Source organism: Haliotis asinina, chromosome 6 (assembly GCF_037392515.1).
Source record: "Haliotis asinina isolate JCU_RB_2024 chromosome 6, JCU_Hal_asi_v2, whole genome shotgun sequence".
NCBI lineage: Eukaryota > Metazoa > Mollusca > Gastropoda > Lepetellida > Haliotidae > Haliotis > Haliotis asinina.
In genome coordinates this window covers 32,658,267-32,681,370 of record NC_090285.1, presented here as the reverse complement: position 1 = coordinate 32,681,370, position 23,104 = coordinate 32,658,267, and the positions used below count along the sequence as shown (strand labels likewise).

The 23,104-nt window shown below is 41.6% G+C and overlaps 1 protein-coding gene across 2 annotated transcripts in view; it reads left to right on the top strand.

The window, feature by feature from the left end:
- Window positions 1–21,740, top strand: part of LOC137288160 (uncharacterized) — a 91,019-nt gene extending 69,279 nt beyond the window's left edge. For both annotated transcript variants that reach the window (XM_067820579.1, XM_067820578.1), the window contains 37 exons: window positions 1,090–1,201; window positions 1,374–1,528; window positions 1,953–2,072; window positions 2,431–2,606; window positions 2,963–3,113; window positions 3,221–3,355; window positions 3,776–3,936; window positions 4,410–4,502; window positions 4,744–4,957; window positions 5,529–5,639; window positions 5,973–6,107; window positions 6,224–6,395; window positions 6,973–7,133; window positions 7,270–7,386; window positions 7,601–7,702; window positions 8,277–8,375; window positions 9,071–9,251; window positions 9,377–9,510; window positions 9,739–9,813; window positions 10,004–10,213; window positions 10,521–10,645; window positions 10,917–11,055; window positions 11,448–11,633; window positions 11,774–11,889; window positions 12,005–12,179; window positions 12,456–12,590; window positions 12,826–13,043; window positions 13,307–13,397; window positions 13,640–13,726; window positions 13,838–14,023; window positions 14,625–14,714; window positions 15,173–15,332; window positions 15,775–15,944; window positions 16,130–16,297; window positions 16,483–16,585; window positions 16,965–17,132; window positions 17,253–21,740. In XM_067820579.1, the coding sequence (XP_067676680.1) occupies window positions 1,090–1,201; window positions 1,374–1,528; window positions 1,953–2,072; window positions 2,431–2,606; window positions 2,963–3,113; window positions 3,221–3,355; window positions 3,776–3,936; window positions 4,410–4,502; window positions 4,744–4,957; window positions 5,529–5,639; window positions 5,973–6,107; window positions 6,224–6,395; window positions 6,973–7,133; window positions 7,270–7,386; window positions 7,601–7,702; window positions 8,277–8,375; window positions 9,071–9,251; window positions 9,377–9,510; window positions 9,739–9,813; window positions 10,004–10,213; window positions 10,521–10,645; window positions 10,917–11,055; window positions 11,448–11,633; window positions 11,774–11,889; window positions 12,005–12,179; window positions 12,456–12,590; window positions 12,826–13,043; window positions 13,307–13,397; window positions 13,640–13,726; window positions 13,838–14,023; window positions 14,625–14,714; window positions 15,173–15,332; window positions 15,775–15,944; window positions 16,130–16,297; window positions 16,483–16,585; window positions 16,965–17,132; window positions 17,253–17,383 (5,262 nt within the window). In that variant the 3' untranslated portion in view covers window positions 17,384–21,740. The remainder of the gene's footprint in view (window positions 1–1,089; window positions 1,202–1,373; window positions 1,529–1,952; window positions 2,073–2,430; window positions 2,607–2,962; window positions 3,114–3,220; window positions 3,356–3,775; window positions 3,937–4,409; window positions 4,503–4,743; window positions 4,958–5,528; window positions 5,640–5,972; window positions 6,108–6,223; window positions 6,396–6,972; window positions 7,134–7,269; window positions 7,387–7,600; window positions 7,703–8,276; window positions 8,376–9,070; window positions 9,252–9,376; window positions 9,511–9,738; window positions 9,814–10,003; window positions 10,214–10,520; window positions 10,646–10,916; window positions 11,056–11,447; window positions 11,634–11,773; window positions 11,890–12,004; window positions 12,180–12,455; window positions 12,591–12,825; window positions 13,044–13,306; window positions 13,398–13,639; window positions 13,727–13,837; window positions 14,024–14,624; window positions 14,715–15,172; window positions 15,333–15,774; window positions 15,945–16,129; window positions 16,298–16,482; window positions 16,586–16,964; window positions 17,133–17,252) is intronic.
- Window positions 21,741–23,104: the final 1,364 nt, after the last annotated feature.

Below are 23,104 nucleotides of genomic sequence, written 5' to 3'. Positions count from 1 at the left end.
TACCAAGATGTTTTGTTATGCATAATATTAGCTGAATAAGCTAAGCTTTCCTTCAGATGTTCATGTCTATACAATGTATCGCCCAGTCATATGGAAATGTGATTTTACATGCCGGGGAATATAGTTGATGCCTCGTCCGTCTGTCCGTCCGCCTGTTATCATTTTGTTTCCGGAGCATAACTCAGAAACTGTTTAATATTTTTAGACGCAACTTAATAGATATAATAATCTCAACCTATAGTTATGCCTTTTGCTATTTACAGAGTTTTGGCATTTATATTTTTTTTGTTTTTCCATGGAACATTTTGGTGTTAGTCTAATGGTAGGATGGGCTTCGTTTCCAGAGCAAAACTCAAAAAATGTTCTATATTTTTCTGCAAAACTTGGGAAATATATCAATCAGAACCTGAAGTTGTGCCTTTTGCTATTAACAGGTTTTTGTGATTTATTGTTTTCCCAGTTTCCATGGAAACGATTCTGACTTAGTCTCAAAATGGAGGGACAGGTTTCGTTTCTGGAGCACAACTCAAAAATTATTCAATATCTTACAGCAAAACTTGGCAGGTATTTGAGGCATACCACAAAGTGGTGCCTTTTGCTATTTATAATGTTTTGGCATTTTTATTTTTCCTGGTTTCTATGGAAACAATTCTGACTTAATCTCAAAATGGATGGATAGACTTCATTTCCACTCGAAAACCATTTCATATCTTCAACAGATCTTGGCATATATATGAGACAGATCTTGAAATGGTGCCTTTTGCTGTTTACAGATATATGGCATTTATATTTTTCATGACTTCCATGGAAACAATTCAAACTTAATAATCTAAGAAAACATCAAGTAACTGTTAGATGATTTGTCCTTTCAAATATATAGGGGCCGGGGGAATATGTCATCTTCTGATGACTCTTGTTTTCAGTCGATATGATGCAGAAGTGTTTTTGGAATACAACTTTCTGATAAATCTTTTTATTAGTTTGAAATATTGATTCTGTTGTGCACATTGAAGTGAATCTTTTCAGTTATCACTTACATGTGTTATAAATTTTCGTTGAGAATTCTTCACAAAGTCTTGTATCCCCCAGGCCGTGATGACCATGGTTCCAGAGGCGTGGCAGAACGACAAGAACATGGGTATGGACAAGAAGGCTTTCTATAGGTGGAGCGCCTTTGCCATGGAACCGTGGGATGGACCTGGTAGGCACATTATGAAGACTGTCATTGAAATGTCATTGAACAAGGTGTGCTTGTTTTCATGCTGACGAATCCAGAATCCATTATTTCCTTGCTTCATCTGATCAAACTGTAGTTGCTAGTATAGACTCGCCTGTAACTGCTGTAGTTACGTTTTCCTACGTGTCTCCTACAGCTCTGCTCACGTTCACTGATGGACGATACATTGGCGCCATTCTTGACCGCAACGGCCTGCGTCCATCTCGGTTCTATGTCACCAAAGATAATTTCATGTACATGTCCAGTGAGGTGGGCGTCACCAACAGATTGCCCAGCGAGATCATTCAGAAGGTGAGATGGCGGTTATTTCTGAGCTTGATCAGGTTAGCAGGATGCTTTATTTTCATCTCATAAATACTGATTTCCAACCAAGCAGACAGCTGTATAGTTTGGTTACTTCCAGGTGTACTAGTTCCTGCTTGTTTCATCATTGATGTACCCTGGTCAAACTTGTCACACTGTGATGGTAGTTGTCCAAAGTGAAAATAATAAATAAAATAAATTTCATTCCTGCATTGTTGCATACACATCAGATTATAATTATTTCTCTGAAAACTGTTGAAATGTGGTTTTCTAGAGCTTGATGTCATCCATATTTATACTGTTGTTGGAGATGCCCAGATTACCAGAGATAACTATGTAAACAGATGAGATAGTGATTTATTCCAACAAGGATTGTATGACACCCTCTGATAAGCGTCCTCCTCCTCCCCAGGGCCGGCTGAAACCAGGACGCATGTTGCTGGTGGACACAAAGGAGAAAGTCTTCATGAAAGATGAAATTCTCAAGTCACAGATCTGCTCCATCAGACCAGTGGGCAAGTGGTTGTCAGAGGTAAGCAAGAAAAGTGGAAAAGTGGTGGTCCAAGATGAGAACAGTCACACAAGATGCAATTAGTTTTGCAGACTTGTTTCCCTTGGTGTCTGCATCTGTTAACTGTGATTTTGAAACCCAGATTTGCACTTTTATTTTGTCAACTTTCAACCGTTGGTCATGAGGATGTTGGTTTTTTCTACATGGATTGAGCAGACATATCTTGAAATACTGTTGCGTGCAGTTCAAACCATACTCATTATTCAAATGAAGATTAACAGTGTGTGAGATTAGTTCGAAGTTTGACTTATTACTTTGACATTGTCCTGAGTGTGCCACAAATAAGCAGTGATTGATTCCACTATTCACTCACCTGCAGACTATATCTATGGCCGAGCTACAGAGGTCTTACAACTCAGGCAGCCTTGAACCCCCAGAAGTCGAGCGGCATGACCTTGGCCGTGGAAGTTGTGTGGAGGAAGATTCTCGACTGCCGATGTTTGGCTACACCATTGAGGCCCTCAACATGCTGGTCCTCCCCATGGTCAGGGACAAGTAAGTGTTTCATGTCAGATGCACCTGTGCTAGCTCCATATTGGCACAATAGTTTAGTTATTACTCACACACTACTTGCTCAGCATTCCATGTTTTCCTGTAGGTAACTGGTATAGACACTGGGGATTCTACACTAGCCATCAATTCTGCTCACTCTGACGAAGCAAAACAGGTCAAATTTTAACATATATTGTCTAAGTTTGCACTGGGACCAAGGTTAAAACAGGTGTTATCTATCTGCAGAACATCCATTTCTTGACTGATATTCCAGAACTGGAGTTCTGCTGACTATAGTAGAACAACACTCCTGAACTCATTTTTACTGTAGAGTGACTGTACACAAACTTTTCCTTCAGGAAAGAGGCTCTTGGTTCTATGGGAAACGATGCTCCCCTGGCCTGCCTGTCCCACTTCAACCCACTCTTGTTTGAGTACTTCAAGCAGCTCTTTGCCCAGGTCACCAACCCACCCATTGATCCCTTCAGGGAGAAGATCGTCATGTCACTTGTAGGTTCATTCTTTGTTTTTATCATTGTCAGGATCTAGTCTTCCGGACATATTTGAGCTAAGCAATTCTGTTGCCCTTAGTAACCTTGACCTGTGACCTGTTGCAGGCATGCCCCGTTGGTCCGGAGGCAAACATCCTGGAACCGAGCGCAGAGCAGTGTCAGCGACTTTGGCTGGAACAGCCCATTCTCTCACTTTGGGACATGGAGGTGCTGAAAAACTGCAATCACAAGGGATGGAGGGTAAGGGGTCAAGGCCGGTATAAAGATATACCTGGCGACAGTAGGATTCACGATTTGATCACAAATACAAGCAGTCCCTAATTTTAATTTTCTCTATCAGCTACCCTAAGTGGTGCTCTGTCAGCTATCATTCACCTGCTGAAGGGGCAAGAAGTAGTCCCAAAACAATGCATTGTAAATATTAAAGAAGTTGTAAATCCATACTATATGTTGTTATGGTGTTATTTGTGAGTAATTGTCATTAGACATCTCCAATTATCGATATATATATAGTTTTGTCAGTGTTGTAGGAAGATCAATATACATTTACTAAATAATGTTATTCAACAGTGGCACTGCATGGTCACACAAATGTTTGAAAGTAATGTATGCAATTTGCAGTCTATTGTGCAGATGATGACATGTAATTTTTTGCACCAGACCAAGGTGATTGACATGGTGTTCCCAGTTGAGGCAGGCCCAGATGGCCTTCTACCAGCCCTCAATTCAGTGTGTGAACAGGCGGCCATAGCAGCAGACGGCGACTACAAGCTCATTGTCTTGTCAGACAGGAAGGCTGATAAGAACTTTGTTCCGGTCAGGTAATAGTCACTAGTTTGTTCAACGAAACATTGGTCATGGCAGTCTTTTCAGTCAGTTACTTGGAAAGGAGGGACTGTTTGAATCCTTAAGGGGCTGGTCATGTAGTATAGAGGAGAAGAGAGCAAAGGCATAGTCCTATGAAAAAATGCAGCAAAAGAAGGGACCAATTCATTACAACTATTTGAATGTTTGGGATCAGTATGGCCAGTCATTATGCTTTTGCTCTGAAAATTAGGTCTGTACCCAAAATAGTCTGTATCAAGGTATCCAGCAGCAATGAACCAAAAATTGGTTATTTTTTATTTTGATGAAGGAAATGTGTAACCCCCAAGTGAATTTTCTTATAGGGAGAATAGGTGGGGGGTCATGACATTTTACAAACAATGTAAACCCAAGAAAACACATAGGTCCATCTGGTTCTGGTGTGTACTAGCAGGCTGTGAGTGATGATGGGGTATGTTGTATCTTGCAGCTCCCTGCTGGCAGTGGGTGCAGTCCATCACTACCTGATTGACCGCAAACTCCGAATGAAGGTTGGACTTATTGTGGAGACAGGGGAAGCAAGGTAAGAGGTCATTAGTGGAGATAACTTTTATAAAATACTCTCAGAAACAGTTTCCACAACTTGTTATGATGACATTACTGCCAAGTGTATGTTTTCACAGCAGTAGATAAGTAAAGTAGATATTTCAAAATGGTATGTAGGCTTCCATACCTCCTGTATATGAGCGGTCACTGCTGGGTCATTTTGACTGTTCTGATAAATGAGGTTTAGCAGGGCTTCATTCATTGTTCTGCCTTCTCAGAGAGGTGCACCACCTGTGTACACTGCTTGGCTATGGTGTGGATGCCATCTGCCCCTACCTGGTGTTTGAGACGGTGCGGCGCCTCAGGGAACAGGGCATCCTGGACCCCCCACTAGCAGATGAGGAGATCTACATGAACTACCGGGCTGCGTGTGCTCGGGGCATCTCGAAGGTGATGGCCAAGATGGGAATCTCTACCCTGCACAGCTACAAGGTACGTGAGAGTTAACTGCCTTATGTCTAGGCATTAGCAGGATGGAGAAACCATGTGATGAACTGATGGTTAAGCTGATGTTGTATTTGAGTATATTGTGGTCTTCCAGATTAGCCCTACCTAAGAAATTCTCATTTACAGTTTCTCTAGATGTATCAAACCATGTACAGTGCAAGTTGTATCCAGGTCTGCTACTTTAACACTGTAGTCTGTTTGCCGTGAAAACGTACCAATGAATTTCACTTAAGACGAAAAAGTAAAGCAAATAAAGTGAAATTAAGATTGCAGATACTCATAATTTTACCTCGCCAATTGCACATTTAAATCTCAGAATTATATTCAACATAGGATGAAAGTTGTTTCACAAATGATCATAGATTCCAATTGGTATTACTGGTTTGTATTACAAGACAGTAAGCACAGTACTTAGAACTGTGAAACAAATGCAAGTGCGGTATGTGATGAGCAGTAGACCAACCCTCCTTGTTCTCGGTGTTTCATTTAATATGCTATGTTTTGACAGTTGTTAAATACTAAATGCATATCGAGGGATAAATTGGTTGTATTTCAGGGGGCCCAAATCTTTGAGGCAGTTGGTCTTGACAAAGAGGTCATTGACCGTTGCTTTGAGGGAACAGCCTCCAGGATTGGGGGTGCCAACTTCAAGGTGCTAGCTACAGAGGTAAGCGGAGACAGATGCACCCAGTTAGAGTCCAGTTGTAAATGTAGAAGTGTTCATGTTAAACGATGTGGGAGGAAGAGGGCCTTCAACTGGGAGCACTTGCACATGTTCTCCCATTTTCACTAATACAACTTATAGATCCTCAGGCACTATATAATTTAGTAGAAATAATACATATTTTTAAACTGGTAAGATAGCAAATGAAATTTCTTCAGCACCATATATCTCAAAATACATCCCAAACTTTTACTCTATCATATATTTGCATTCTCATGTATATGTGATGATGTTTTGTGTGATGATGGATCTAAGTTTCTGTCATGTGTTCTTCAGCTGCTGAACCGTCACTCCATTGCCTACAAGTCTCGGGACTGTGACAACATCATCGTGGCTGATCCAGGCTTCTACCACTGGAGAGATGGCGGTGAGAAACACATGAATGACCCCCTCACCATTGCCAATCTACAGGTAAGTCAGCTGGTGTAGACAGTCTCCTTCATATTCATAGCAACTGTCCTAGAAACAACTCCCTAGTTAACAGTACAGGTTATGTAGTCTGATGGCAGTATATTCTGTGCTAACAGGAGGCTGTCAAGACTGATAACAAGGACGCCTACGCTCGCTTCGTGGAATCATCCATGAAGTCGTCCCAGAAGTGTGCCCTCCGTGGTCAAGTGGACTTTGTCTTCTCAGACCACCCTCTGGACATAGCTGAAGTGGAGGAGGCAAAGTTCATCGTCCGCAGATTCTGCACAGGTGTGCATGTTGTGATCATTATTTGTCTACATTGTTTCTCTTGTGTACTCCTCAATTCCTGTGGTGAAAGTGTAGGCATGATGTCTTTGTACAAAATTGTTTGTGAAATGCTGATTTGTAAGTGCATCACAAAATTTGAATTCAACACATAAATGGAGAGTCATGCAGCCTGGTGACTTCAATGTTTACTCTCTATGATTTCCCACTTTTCATTCACAACACGTAGAAATTGTGAAGGCCATTTCTGTCCCCTGCAGTGATATTTCTTAAATATTGCTAAAGGCTTGAAACAGAAATATTCCCTCTTTCTCCACTTGCGTGGACAGATGTGTATTGATGTGGTTCTGAAATAAGCTCAAGGCAGTGTTATTCTAGCATAGTTTCTCAGTCTACATACTTTGTTCTATGTAGCAAATCTGTTCAAGTCTTGGATGAGTAATTGGGCCTATCAGTGCTGTCACTGATGATGTTACTAGGTGTCAACAATGTTCTTCATGATCTGAGTTTGAACTGTCCAAATACTGCATGTTTTTCTTGGGTTCAGTAAAATGTATTTACTACAATGTTGTGACTTTAGGGGCCATGAGTTTTGGGAGCATCTCCTATGAGGCCCACACCACGCTGGCTATAGCCATGAACAGAATAGGAGCCAAGTCGAACACTGGGGAGGGTGGGGAGAACCCAGACAGGTACCTCAACGAGGACCCACAGTTCAACGCCAGGTCCAAGATCAAACAGGTAGGCATTTGTCAAGTCTAATTATCAGTAATTTAACCTCACATCAAACAAAACACTGTATCTCATGACAGATTTCTATTTATGGAGATATACACAAATATATAGATGTATGTATATGATGTGCTTGTTCTTGCAGGTTGCGTCAGGGAGGTTTGGTGTAACAAGTTCCTACCTAGCTCATGCAGATGAGCTTCAGATCAAGATGGCACAGGGAGCCAAGCCAGGCGAGGGTGGAGAGTTGCCTGGCTATAAGGTCAGTGTATGTGTAGAGAGGGCGCATGATGGCTAACTGTTTTAAGTCACAGTGGTACTGGTGGATGTTCCTGACTGAAATACGATGCAGTTGTAACAGAGATTCAAGTTGTTTCACATTTTATGGGGAAGGATGTTCTTAACAATCAAGTTTTTGTTTCAAGATAACAACATGTTTCTGTCATGGTGACACATGGATTTGTTAAATGTTTCAGGTGACTAAGGACATTGCCCGCACACGTCACTCCATCCCTGGGGTGGGTCTGATCAGCCCTCCCCCACATCATGACATCTACTCCATTGAGGATCTGGCAGAGGTGTGTACATGTTATTCTGTACTGAAATTTGATTAAGCACTGACAGGTGCTTTGTAGTTGATCTGTAACCAGAGATTTAATGAGTCTGTGATGTGTGTATCATTTTGGAGCAGATCTGTGGTATGTGTTTCTCTTTTGGATGATCTGTGATGTGTGTTTCAGTTTGTAGTTTATCATTGATCTCTGTTCTGGCTGATGTGTGTGTGTTTGTGATATGTGTTTCTGTTCGTTGTTGATCGTGATCTGGATTATGGGTTTGTAGATGATGTGTGATGTGTGTTTGTGTTTGTTGTTGATCGTGATCTGGATTATGGGTTTGTAGATGATGTGTGATGTGTGTTTGTGTTTGTTGTTGATCGTGATCTGGATTATGGGTTTGTAGATGATGTGTGATATGTGTTTCTGTTTGTTGTTGATCGTGATCTGGATTATGGGTTTGTAGATGATGTGTGATGTGTGTTTGTGTTTGTAGTTGATCAATCATGTGTTAGTGTGTGTAGTAGATCTGTGACGTGTGTTTGTAATCGATGCGTGATGTGTCTTGTTGATCAGTGATGTGTGTTTCTGTTCGTAGTTGATCCATGACCTGAAGGCTGCCAATCCAGATGCCCGCATAAGTGTAAAGCTGGTGTCTGAGATGGGAGTGGGTATTGTTGCATCAGGGGTTGCCAAGGTGAGGCTCAAGGTTGTACATCAGAAAGCAGCTGATAACATCTGACATTATATAAGACATTATTTTAAAAATCTCAGTGTTTGAGCTTACATGAAATAGCCAAATGACAACAGTAAAGCATGATGTCCAAGCTTCAATGAATTGTCAACATCTGCAAAACAAACCTGGTTTTTTTTCTTTGGCGATTTGACCTGTGAAGGTCGAGGGTAGGATAGCCCTTAGGCAACCTGTGCTTGCCAGAAAAGGTCACTGTGCTTGTCGTAAGAGGCGACTAACAGGATCAGGTGGTCAGGCTGTCTGATTTGGTTGACACATCATTTGTTCCCAGTTGTGCAGATTGATGCGCGTACTGTTGATTACTGGATTGTCTGGTCCAGACTGGATTATTTACAGACCACCGCCATAGAGCTGGAGTATTGCTTCGTGTGGCGTGAAACTAAACTCACTCACTCAATCAATCACTTTAGTGAGGTCAAACTCTCACCATCCCCAGTCATTGGACCACTTTTGATCAAACATGTATTTTACTGAGAAACTGGTAAGCTAATCCTCGCCAATGTTTTTCTTAGACAAAAAACATAAATCACATTCTCTGAAATCCTTATGTTAATAGAGAGAAGTTTTTTTTATGACAACATGCATTCTAGGAATGTAAACATAACACACAACCAAAGGAATATCTGTATCTTGTCCAGGGCAAGGCTGAGCATATCACTATCTCTGGGCACGACGGCGGCACGGGCGCCAGTAGCTGGACTGGGATCAAGAATGCAGGGCTACCATGGGAGCTTGGGATCTCTGAGACTCACCAGACTCTGGTCCTCAATGACCTCAGGTCAAGGGTTGTGCTACAGGCAGATGGTCAGATTAGGTCAGGTGAGAAATGAAGGAACAGTAATTTGACTAAAGAGTGAAATGCATTAGCAGAAACTTAAGGATGTGTGCTATGATTCTGAGAGTCAGACCAATAGGCTAAGGCATTATGTTTCCATGTGTTTCAGGAAGGGATGTTCTGATTGCTGCCATGTTAGGAGCGGATGAGTTCGGCTTCAGTACAGCACCACTGATAGCACTTGGCTGCACCATGATGAGAAAATGCCACCTTAACACCTGTCCAGTTGGCATAGCAACTCAGGTAGAGCCATACAGTTTAAAAAGAATGTTTTTTTTATTCTGACTGAATTCTGTTTACTGACAGTTTACAGAAAGATGTTTGAGACAGTACACTCACTGTAAGCTATATAGCCTGTAGCATCCTGTCAATGGATGACTGGAACAGTATAACTTCAGGTAGGTTTAGGTGAGCTACATTATATCTGTAAGCCTTGTTTATGGATAGTGTCAAAATGTGGTTGTGTTTCAGGACCCAGTGTTGAGGGCCAAATTCGCTGGAAAGCCGGAGTACGTTGTGAACTTCCTGTTCCTTTTGGCTGAGGAGGTGAGTCACACAGCTGGTCCAACTGTTACGTTTGTATGTAATGTACTTGAGGTAAGCTGACAATCTTATGTTTGGTAGGAATGATGTAACTAAAGTCTCTACATGATTACTATGAAAACAAATATATGATGATAAGGTAATTTAAGGTATTTTATGAACTGGACTAACAAATCCTTTTGTGTTGACCCAGGTGCGTGAGTTGATGGCCAAGATTGGTGTTAGGTCTATCCAGGAGTTGATTGGACGCACAGACAAGCTCAGGTTCAGTCCAGACCCTGAGAACCCCAAAGCTCAGATGCTGGACTTCTCCAAGATTCTGAAGAATGCCCTTGAGATCCGGCCTGGAGTCAGCATCCAAGGGGGAACTGTCAAACAGCTGTTTGGCTTTGAGAAGAGGCTGGTACGTCTCCTGTTCTGAAGCTCTACAAGATAGTCATCTCTCTTTTTTTAACCCTTATATTTTCCTGGAGGCAGCTCGATCAACACGATTGTTATTAAGAAGTGGCTGTCCAGTGTCTATGTGGGCACTAACTGACTCTGGGGACAACTCACTTGACCTGAATCCTCCAGTACAAGTTTATGACAATGAATGGCATATTTAGCGATAAATACCCTTATAGAAATTTTATATCATTTACACTACCTTGATGATAGTGGGTTTAATTTTGTCATATGACATTGTTGATATAAAGTTCTCTCCCTTACAGGACAACTTTCTGATAGCCAAGGCAGCTGACGTGTTTGAAGGTCGCACCAAGCAGGTTGTTATTGAACTCAAGGTCACTAACGAGGACCGAGCATTTGCTTCAACCCTCAGCTACCACATCTCAAGGTAAGTCCAGAGGACAGAACCCACATTAGTGCAGTGCCTTGGGGTTCCTAAAGGGACTGTTCTGAAGCATAGTTCGTAGACAATAGCCTGTGATGCCTGCTGCAAGGAATGACTTTATATGCCAGAGACATGTCTGATTCAAAACCCTACAGAACCATATATGTACTGTCCCATTAATGGAGTGAGATCTTGAGGCTACGGCACACATCATAGCTGTATCTGATGTAGGTTCCTGTTTCTTGAGAATAAGATGTGGATGTTGTGTTTCCAGACGGTTTGTTGAGGCAGGCCTGCCTGACAACAGCATCGTGCTGAAACTGACAGGGTCCGGAGGTCAGAGCTTCTGTGCCTTTTTGGCTAAAGGCGTCCATGTGACACTGGAGGGAGATGCCAATGATTATGTCTGCAAGGTGAGAAGGCAGATGTCTGGGATCAGCATGGAGATTATCCTGCCTCACAATATTGTATCTCATGGGCAGAGTAGGTCACTAGTGCTCCTTGTATGTCTTTAGAGCTGATGAATGAGGATCTAGTGGCTCCAGTGTGATGTAGTTCATTGTGTATCATTTTAGTCCTATGTCAGATATCTGCAACTGGTTGAATATTGCCAAAATGGGGTGACAACCCTGACTTATGGATGACAATCAAAGAAATCAACATTGTCCTGCAACCTTGTTAGTTTGAAGGTGTTTTAGGTTGGTCAAAGCTTGTCACACTGACAATTGCTGAAAACAGCATTAAAACTCACAGAAATTGACTATTTTGATTTTGAGAGAAGCCAACTCATTGACACTACTTTTAGGGTCTGTCTGGAGGTGAGCTTGTCATCTTCCCACCCAAGGATATGCCAGCAAGCTTCAAGTCTGAAAACAACATCATCGTGGGCAATGTGTGTCTCTATGGAGCCACATCAGGCAAGGCCTACTTCCGAGGCCAGGCAGCAGAGAGATTCTGTGTGAGGAACTCGGGGGCTGTCGCAGTCTGTGAGGTGAGATGCCATCATGTGTTTCACTTCCTTGTATTACTGAATATATTGTATCTGAGAAACTGTAACTGTGTGGAATCATACCGCTTCTCGGGCTGTGTTACGTAGTTGTTCTGTAGTAAGTTTCTGGCTTGGTGTTCCAGGGTTGTGGAGACCATGGCTGTGAGTATATGACAGGAGGTCGTGTCATTGTCTTGGGTCTTACCGGCCGAAACTTTGCTGCTGGAATGTCAGGTGGCATTGCCTACTGCTATGACAAGTAAGTTTATTTTGCAAGCAAGTTAAATCATTGTGACAGTCTGAATAATGGCAGAGTCACATCCACTGCCATGAGTCACTGACAGCTCTGATGACACGAGGTGTATCTGTTAAAGGATCAAGCGGTTTGACCAGCTGTGTAACCAGGAGTCAGTGGCCCTAGAATCTCTCTCAGCTGCGGATGCAACATTTGTAGAGGAGACTCTCCGTGATTTTGTCGAGAAGACTGGATCTGAACTGGCCAAGAGCATCCTTGACAACTGGAGTGAAGAAAAACAACACTTTGTTAAGGTCAGCAGCCACTATTCCACATATTCCACATTCAGAACAGTGGGAATACAAGGGAGGTAATTTTGTGACTTCAGTGCTTTGCTGAGTTGTGTCATTTGACTGTTTACCATGTTGTCATCATCCTCTAAAACAACTTTCAGAAACTGAATTTAGATGTGAGTGTGTGTCAGTTTCTTTAATCCAGGCTACAGGGTAGATGTGAGACAAACGATATGGATGCATATGACAGCTCCACCTTTATTCCCTCACGACTGACTGTTCTTGTGTGACCACCAGGTGTTCCCCCATGAGTATCGACGTGCTCTGAAGGAGCAGGAACAAGAGCAGGTGGAGATGAGGAGACAGGAGAGACCAATCATCAATGGGAACATTGAGGACGACCAGAGGTCGGAGGACACGACAGACTCCCAGGTACACATCATGGTTAATACTTCCTTTATTGATAGGTATGTTAATCAGTTCAAGAATTGAGAATTTTTTATTGTGTTTAATTGATACCATTTTTTAATTGTTTAGCATATCTTTGGGTGAAATTATCAGCTGCAGTAGAACCCTGATGAAGCTGATATGGCAGCTGAAGGTGTGCATGCTGTGTCTCTGAGATCTTCAGGTGGTAACAACATCACACTTGTCTGCTGTATTCCAGGTAGTGAAAAGTGAGAAGGTCGTGGACATTGAGTCTGCCATTCCTGACTCCACTATGGAACAGAAGAACTTGGAGCGTGTCCTGGACAAGACTCGGGGCTTCGTCAAGTACAAGCGGGCCACATACCAGTACAGAGATGCTGCCAAGAGATTCCAAGACTGGGAGGAGATCTTCAACCACAAGCAGGTCAAGAATGGTCTCCGAATGCAGGCTGCCAGGTGAATAACCATGGATACTAGGACTTCTTAGTTTACAAAATTAGATCTTTCTGTAACTTTGCAAGATGGATAGTTCCAGTGCACATTTGACAAATATAATGTAAACAATGATATGTTTTCAGAAAACATTAATCTAAATTTATAGCTGATTCTATGGTTCAAAGTTTTTCAGTTTTACATTTTACAGAGATAATGTCCTCCCTGTAGTTCTTCCTCAGTACATCCACTGAGAGCACCAACACGTGTGCTGTTACTTGTTACAGGTGTATGGACTGTGGGGTGCCATTCTGCCAGTCTGATCATGGCTGTCCTCTGAGTAACATCATCCCCAAGTGGAACAATCTTGTCTTCCAGGTCAGTCATTTACAGACATGGAGAGAGAGGAGGTTACAGAAGTTACGAAGAATGCTTGCAGTGGATCTGAATTCTTTATGAAATTATCAACATCAGTCTCACTTATTTAACTGAAAATTTGTGTTGAAACATTTGTAATTACGAACTATATCAGTACATGTACATGTGCACAGAGACAAGGAAAACTATTGTTATTCACTCACTGTTTAATCCAACTGACCATGTTATTCTTGCATGTACAGAACAAGTGGAAGGAAGCGCTGGATCAGCTTCTACAGACAAACAACTTTCCCGAGTTCACTGGCCGAGTTTGCCCAGCTCCGTGTGAGGTATGTTTTCAGAATACTGACACTCAAAGATCGCTCCTGGAATAGGCTGCAATGACTCAAGCTAATGGTGGCTGTTTACTATCTTACATGTGTGTTTGCATATCACTTCAGGGTGCCTGTGTACTTGGCATCAATGCGCCAGCTGTGACCATCAAGAACATTGAGAATGCCATCATTGATCATGGGTTCGAGCAGGGTTGGATCAAACCTGAGCCTCCAGCAAACCGGACAGGGAAGAAGATTGCCATCGCTGGCAGTGGCCCAGCTGGGCTTGCTGCTGCTGCTCAACTCAACAAGGTATAGTAACAGGAAAGCAGTTCAACTAGAAAGTGTGAATCTTGGTTTCATCAGTGAGCATGGGGGATTTGAGGTAGAAGAGGCTTAGCCACCACAGCTTGTCATCAGAGCACAGACAGACTGGGTAAAAGATTATTAAGATAAGTGCCTGGGCTAATTTGTGTGTTATACCCTTATGGACTAGGTAGGTTACGGTTAATGCTGTCAGCTACTGGCCCATTTTACAAGAGTCATCGCTTACCTTTGATGGACTACCATGTTTTGACACAGACTTTGTTGTTTAACACCACACTCAGCAATTTCCCAGTTACATGATGGCAGTCTGTAAGTAACTGAGTCTGGATCAGGCAGTCCAGTGATTTACATCATGAGTATCAAACCACATGGTTGGGATACGGTCACACGAGTCTACCAAGTCAGCAAGTCAGATCACCCAATCAGCTTAGTCACCAGAAGAACAATTTGAATTCTTCGATGGTCAACTCAAGACTTTTGACAACTCTTGATTTATCTGATTCCAACTCGCATATGCTGGGCTTTTCATTCCATGGATACTGTTGTGTTTCTGTATTGGCCAGTGACACACCATTTTGTGTTGCAGGCCGGTCACACTGTCACTGTGTACGAGCGTAACAACCGTGTAGGGGGTCTGCTGCGCTATGGAATCCCTACCATGAAATTGTCAAAAGAGGTAGGTTGATTTCAGTCAGATCAATCTTGACTTTTCTGCCTTGTTGGCAACAAAGGTAGTTGGGTTTTGTCCTTCTGCCTGTCAACATTGTAAATTTGAAATTACGATTTTGTAAAATGTGTATTGTGTCAAAATCTTGTGTTAGCTGAATCCTGTGGATTAATCAATGAAACAGGTGTATTGTGCAGAAAAGATATCACTGCCTGAGGTATACAATTAAAAAATACATTGGTCATTATTTTTTATAGATTTACTGTGTAATTATGTCTATGATGTATAGTATACTCTGTAACTATTTTCATTTAGTTCCCTCAGCTGTGAATCATTGTATTTAGTTGCTACATCCAAGACTCATCTTAAGTAGAGTCACATCTGTTACTGCTGTTCTATGAATTATGCTTTAGTCAGTTTATTCTCAGTGAGTACACTGCTCATAACAATGGACAATCTCCCTCAAGGTTGTCCAGCGGCGTGTGGACCTGATGGCTGCTGAAGGTATAACGTTTGTCACAAACACAGAGATTGGGAAGGATGTGCCAGCTGCTGAACTGATGGAGCAGAATGATGCTGTACTCCTTGCCCTTGGGGCCACATGGCCCCGAGACCTGCCCATTCCAGGTGAGTGTTGAGCAAACGACCATGAAATCTACCAAACAAGACAAGTCCTGGCCTTCAGACATCCCAACACTGGCAAGTCATGACCACAAGATGGGACTCAACCCAACAAAAGTACTAGAATCTGTACTTTAGTAAGAAAGTGTAATCCCAAGTATAACACATGTTGCTTTTGACCACGTTTTAAATAGCATTGTGTATTCATCCCTACATATGCTCAGACTATGTGACTGATGAGCGAGAGACCACCCTGTCATGTCATATGCAGGAGACTGATGAGTGAGAGACTTGCAACCACCCTGTCATGTCATATGCAGGAGACTGATGAGCGAGAGACTTGCAACCACCCTGTCATGTCATGTGCAGGAGACTGATGAGTTAGAGACTTGCAACCACCCTGTCATGTCATATGCAGGAGACTGATGAGTGTAACATGTGACTTCAGGCCGCGATCTGGAGGGCATCCACTACGCCATGAACTTCCTGGAGACATGGCAGCAGAAGCAACATGGCACTGAACTGAACAAACCAGCCCTGGATGCCAAGGGCAAGAACGTTATTGTCATTGGTGGCGGAGACACCGGCAACGACTGCATTGGAACATCCTTGAGACAGGTCAGACACAAGCTTTAATAGTTAACTGATCAAACATACAGTAAGGTACATGACCAGAGGCCTGTCAGAAATCACTGTAGTAGTAGAATTATGAGATTATCCGGTTGTACAACAAAGAAGCCTTGTGGTTGTGAAACTGATATCATGTATGAGCTGTGTCCTGCAATTACCTGACTGTGTTCCAGGGAGCCAAGAGTGTTATCTCATTTGAGATCCTGCCAGTACCACCACCCTCTCGAGCAGAGAACAACCCCTGGCCCACATGGCCAAAGATCTTCCGGGTGGACTATGGGCACGAGGAGGTGAAGGTCAAGTATGGACGCGACCCACGAATCTACAACATCAAGAGCACTGTGAGTTGAACATTTGTGTTTCCTACAACAAGATGGAGGTTATTAATATGTTAGCTTTCTTTTGAGGCAACATTAGATTAGGAGAGGACAGGTGTGAATTCTTGTCATGCATTTTATGTGGTAGTGAATCAGGGTGACAGTAGAATGTCCCAACTCTGTCAGGTTTCCAAGTGACAATATTTCAGAGCTTCATCGATGACGGCAATGGTCACGTGAAAGGCATCAACACTGTCCTGGTAGAGTGGAAGAAGGATGATGCTGGACGCTGGCAGATGACCGATGTTCCTGGTCAGTCAATCTGTATTTCTCACTTCCTCATTGGAATACTTCTAGTTGGTTCATGTCTGTCAGTTTTTTCCCCATTCAACAGGTCCAGCACTGAGCTATAATTTTCTAACTATATAAGATGTTACCTTGTACCCTTGTAACACTGATGTAGACAAAGTCTGTCCAGTATTCAGATGTCCAAGGTTTGTCCTGGTTTCCTTTCAGCATTGGAGTTGTTAGCATTTTCACAACTTACCAAACCTGTCTATCTTAGACACTGCTGTAGGAAAACACCCACTTTCAGATTTGTAGGTAGCTATGAAATAGGCATGATCTTTAGGAGTGACATGTAGAGTTGTAGGTCTGTGGGCTGACTTTATCTGTCCACCTGTGTTTGCAGGCTCTGAGAAGGTATACGAATGTGACATGGTGATGCTAGCTATGGGTTTCCTTGGACCAGAGAGGAAGATTGTGGATGAGCTGTCAGTGAAGCTGGATCCTCGGGGCAATGTCAACACACCACGGAACAAGTACTCCACCAGCATCCCCAACCTCTATGCTGCTGGAGGTAGGAATTCGTGCATTGCAAATACATGGCATGTTGAGTTCTAACATCATATTGTACTGTTTTGCAATTGACCTTGAATGGCTTCTTCTTGCAATAACACACGTTTGCTTTCTGCCTCAGATTGTCGCCGAGGTCAGTCTCTAGTGGTGTGGGCTATCTCAGAAGGTCGCCAGGCAGCCCGACAGATTGATGCAGATCTGGAGGGACAGACCAACCTGGCAGGACCAGGAGGTATTGTCCATTCCAACTGATGTCAAAGGAATGCTGTTGAGTGAACCGATGAGACAGGCTGCCTGCATAGTCAGAAGGAGGAAGAGAGATAAAGGACAAGATGGTATTTGGAGGTCAAGGCCATAAGATGACCTGAGGTCAGTGACCTTGATGACACTGATCAGACATTCCAAATGTCCTGGGCATTAAAAGTGGAAAACACTTCTAAGTGAACACTGAAAATTTTTTTGTATTGCTAAAGGATGTTTACACTGAACTGGTTTGTGTATCAATTGTTAATGTTGTTACTGCAAAAAAAGTGAATCAACAGATGGCATTGTTATGGATTCTGATATCACTTTTGTGTCTTTCATAACACTGAAGATCTGTTCCACTTGGTATAACCTGTTCATTGTTGAGGAACTGAAGGAAGGTGACAGATCTGAAGTGACGACGATTGTCAGTAATTTATACTGTTTTCAAAAACCTTGCATCTCCATTGAGAAATGGCAAATCTTAATTATGTATGAGTAGCCCTAATCAGAAACATTCTATTTGTTGTTAAGAACATCACTTACTGTTTTTGATGCTGTTGTTGTTCTTTACCAGTTACGTTTAAAACGCTGATGAGATTTGAGAGGGAAAGCTGATCATGCAATTCATTTCATTCACATGTACATATCATGTACAGTATATTCTGGTATGTGTCTACATGTGGTACATGTGCATGCATGTAGATATCATTTCATTCTGACTTGCATGTACATGTCATGTACATTTCAATCTGGCATGGTTGTAGATGATCATGAAAAGTCATCAGCAAGTGACACTGTGGAGAATGGTGTATGTGATATTTGTGAACAGGAAAACTTTAAAAAACGTGCTGAAAAGCGGCAACGGTAGATATTTGTGTATTAAGTAGATAGGTTGAGATACCTTTAGTGCGATAACATCTCTCACAGTGATAATATGATGGGATGTTTCCCAATAAGTGTAAATGTCCTTGTGTCTGTTTTAGGTTTTTGACACATTAAACCCATGTATATTGTCTGTAAGTGGTCAAGATAATTGGTTTGACTTTGTGTTTGTATTTGTGAATGTTTAAGCACAGAAATATGCACTGCATACTTCTGTGATGAAGCAAACAGATCCTAAGTGTGTAGCAGTAGTATCCTGCTTGGAAACATGGCTCCAGCCTGGGATCCTGCTCGGCTCTATGGCTTCAGCCTGTGATCTTGCTTGACTCTGTGGCTCCAGCCTGGGATCCTGCTTGGCTCAGTGGCTCCAGTCTGTGATCCTGCTTGGCTCTATGGCTCCAGCCTGGGATCCTGCTTGGCTCTATGGCTCCAGTCTGTGATCCTGCTTGGCTCTATGGCTCCAGTCTGTGATCCTGCTTGGAAACATGGCTTTAGCCTGGGATCCTGCTTGGAAACATGGCTTCAGCCTGGGATCCTGCTTGGAAACATGGCTCCAGACTGGGATCCTGTTCGGCTCTATGGCTCCAGACTGGGATCCTGTTTGGCTCTCTGGCTCTAGACTGGGATCCTGCTTGACTCTATTGCTCCAGCCTGGTATCCTGCTCAGCTTTATGGCTCCAGGCTTGGATCCTGCTTGGCTCTATGGTTGAAGGCCTGTGATCCAGCCAAGCTCTATTGCTCCAGCCTGTTGATGGTTAGTTGAATGAGGACATAATCTCCCCATGTGCACATACGTCCCTTCAACACAGCTCGAAGAGGGAAATATGCACTGTGTTTCTCATTGTGTTATTTACAGAAACAGATACCACTGCGTACCTGTTGTTACCATGGAAGCATTTGCCCTTAAAGTACTTGTCAGACACATATTAGACTAATAAATCATATAAATATCAAACATTTTCTGTGGAGGTCTGAAGTATTTAGTTGTGATTATCATATTGCTGGCTTATTTCATGTGATAAGCAGGCGATTGCCACCTGTCAACATATCACATTAGGTGAGATGTCTCTATGACTTGTTTATTGCATGGACATGTCAACTGCCAGAGATGGAGGGAGGCAGAATGTTTTGACATGTCAACTGTCAGAGATGGTCGGATGCAGAATGTACTGACATGTCAGCTGTCACTAGTGAAGGGTGTGGGAATGTTGTACATTTCTGATGAATAATATCAAAATGTAGGTGAAGTTTGGTGGACACTGTACATTTCAGGAAATGTAGCCTAGTTGTAAATAGCCACCAGTTGTTAATCAGTTATTGTTTACCTGTATAGCTGACTATTGTTACATATATTCAGGTTGAAGCTGACCCAACGTTGCTCATGTAACCGTGTCACAGAACAAAGTACACTTAATGATCTTGTATAAATTCCAATTTCTTAAACAGACAATCATAAGTTATATTAATGTGCTACAGTTTCACATACTCTGAATAACATGTAGTGTACAGGTCAAAATGTTTAGGCTTCCATTATACTTTACATTACATTTCCAAGAGGTGACACGGGTATGTTGGGCAGGTTTCTACACTATGTATACTGAAAAGCAATGGGTAAACTGTTTATAAAGCTAGAAAAATAAATTAGGTAGTTTTAACCAATATTAAAATAACTATGTTTTCCAAACTGTGCAATCAAGGCTATGAATGACTGTGTAAAAGTAGTAAACTTGAATGGCATATATGCTTTTCATAAAATATATTATGTATGCAAAATTATGGAAAGTGCATCTCATTTGCATCCTATAGCATGCATCAGAAATGTATTTTATTGACTTTCAAGAAATGGCAAGGGATAAAAATCACACGATTTGCTCGCCTATATATGTCATTTATTTCAGATTATTTTAGCGAAAGTGTTAAAAACAAACGTTTGGAAAAACGATAGTTATAGTACTATCAAACATTAGTTGTGTTCAAAACTATGAAATAAATGTCAAAAAGTGTTTTATTTCTATTTTCATGAGTAGTTTTGTGCACTTTAAACAGGGAGTGCTACATGTTTCCTCAAAACCAAGGGAGACAAATTAGGCTTCAGCACCATGAAAACTGTCCCATTAACTGTAACCTTTGTTACACTGCCAAAATATCTGTTGAGGCCGCCTCCTTCAATATCAGTATGTTGAGAACATGAATAGCAACTTCAGGTTTGATGTCCATCACATCATGATAATGACTGTCCGATTGTACACCGGAAAAGCATCAGTGGTCAAGATTTTGTTTTGTTGTCATTTTTAATCAAAGGAAATCCTGTAGCAATCAGTTGAATGCTTTCAAGCCTGTTATATTTTCTCAATAGTGTCCAGAACATTAGTTGTTTAACTGATGGGTTCTGAGATACAGTGGAGCTAAGCTCACAATGCCCTGTAGAGGGTGGATGTCCGCACGTCACTGGAACATCTAATAGTTGTTTTCCTACATCTTAGTTTGTTGTGCCATAATAACTTAGTCTTATTGCAATGTGGTTCTGTAATTTTTATTTTATGAAAGTGCTTTTTAAAGACATTTGTGCTTTATCATATAATTTTAGAAATATTTTGCAACTGCTTATCAGATCAGTTGATCTGTATTTTACTTATGTGCTTGCTACTTTTGGTAGTTTTCAATGAAAAGCAGAAGTAATAAGTATTGTCTTTTTTACCCTGACAGATATAAAAAGCTGATGTACGTGATGTATTTACCTATTTATCACATTAGTGATAGCTGGTTCTGCATACAGATGGACATAACGACAGGTAGCTGGCAAAGGACACAATGAGTGGCAGTATGAACACCTGTAATTGGCCTCTAAGGCCATGGTCACCTGTTTTATACAGAGTTGCCTAGTAGTATGTTCAATATCATGTCACATATCCATCATGGTGTTGCATCACCATCATAGCTTGTTTGTGTTTTTTCTGCTAGAATTAGGTTTCTTATTCTCTGTGTGACTCGTGAATATTTATGTTCATTTGCTTTTATTGGTTGTTATGATTGGTGATGATGATGATGATGATGATGATGATGATGATGATGATGATGATTGCTCCTCCTGTGATGGTCTCCCCCATACACTATTAGTTAAGGAATTTACAGGGGTCTTACAGCCCCGTACACCCTTTCAAAACACCATGTGACAAATTTGTTACCCTTAACATGAAGGGAGATAACTCGGGATGGCTTTAAAAATATCAAATTTGAGGTTTTGTTAAACGACACGTGAAATACAGAAACATTTTTTTTTTTAATACATTTATTGATGCAAACAAGTTACAAATTATGGCAACAATATTATTATTCTGTTTATACTCATAATTGTATTTTTCAACTCTAAAACTTTCCGGCGATCATGGCTGTAATTACCACTGTGCAGTCTCCCACATGAAGGCTGCTGCTGCTGTATGCTGTTGACCAATCTTCCTGTCAATAAACATGTTCAACCACAGATTGTCTGTGTTATTGTTCTGGGGATCAGAAGAAGGCCATAAGTTATTATCATGCCTCACATATAAATGGGGTTTTCTGATTGGCAAAGGGACCATTCATAATTCATTTTGTCCACAGAATATAGAGTGGGGGTCAGCTGTTTTGTACAGATATTTGAGGTGGGGGTCAGCTATTTTGCTTTTAATTTATTATTTTAAATAGGTTGGGGTTGGGGGTGGGGTCATGTGTTGAATGTTGACATAGAATGTGTTGGGAGGGGGAGCTATTTGTTTTGTCCCAAGTATTGAAGTGGGGGCTCATTCTCATCAAAATCCTCATCGCAGCCCCTAGTGATAAATTATGAACGGTCCCTATGCGCTCTTCTATTGTTTTCAGTGTAGCCCATGGCCACTTGTCATTCGTCACCACTTGATGCTTGTTATGTGCGAAAATACACCAAACCCATCAGTGCACGTAATGAATTCGGTACTTTGATAAAATTAATCCAGACCACTTAAATGCTTTATGACATTATGTTATTGTTTAAAAATCAAGAAAAATATAATATTGTCATGTTGAAAGTACAATGAGCATAGCTAACAGAATTGTGCTGTCTGTTGTGAAGTTTTTGATAAAAATCATGCGATAGATGTTGAGAGATTCAAATACACGCATATTTGTTTGTTGGCACAATTTCTCTCACTGGTCCAACAGTGTTACTTTGACCAACTTGCAGACTTGTGGTGGTGATTTTACATGCGCTTCAAACAGTTTTAGGAAATGTAATCCTGAAAAGCTAGGAGTTTTGAAACAATATCAGATCTGTATGAACAATCAATGTTAGTCTTTAACACTGGGCTTCATTTTCGCTATGACACCAAGGGGTACACGAATGTTCAATATGAGAAATATTCTAAAGGTTTTTTGTGAGTTTCTGCTTCAGGATTAATGTAACATTTATGTTTATATTCGATACAACAAATCTCATGTGTAATTATTTTTAAACCCTGTTCAGAAATATAAATGGAAACAACAATACAATGTAAGAGTACTTCGGAGATATTGAGTACAACAGGAACATAACAGGAATAGGGTTATCGTTCCCGTTTGAAGTAGTTCTTATGTTCCTACACCAGTATGAAATCCTTCGAGAGGGGCACGAGTCACTATTCGACTTGTCCGGGAATAACACAAGTGGGTCACGAATGCCCACTTGCAAGAGACGTACATGGTAACTGATTCAATACTTCGTGGCATTATCTCGAATAACATTGAATCACGCATGATGCACGGAAATTATCGATGTTTTGCAAATGCAAAGTGATGGAAGGGAGATAACTCTAAATCTGTTTTTATTGTGGTGTCTGCAAAATCTAGCAATGG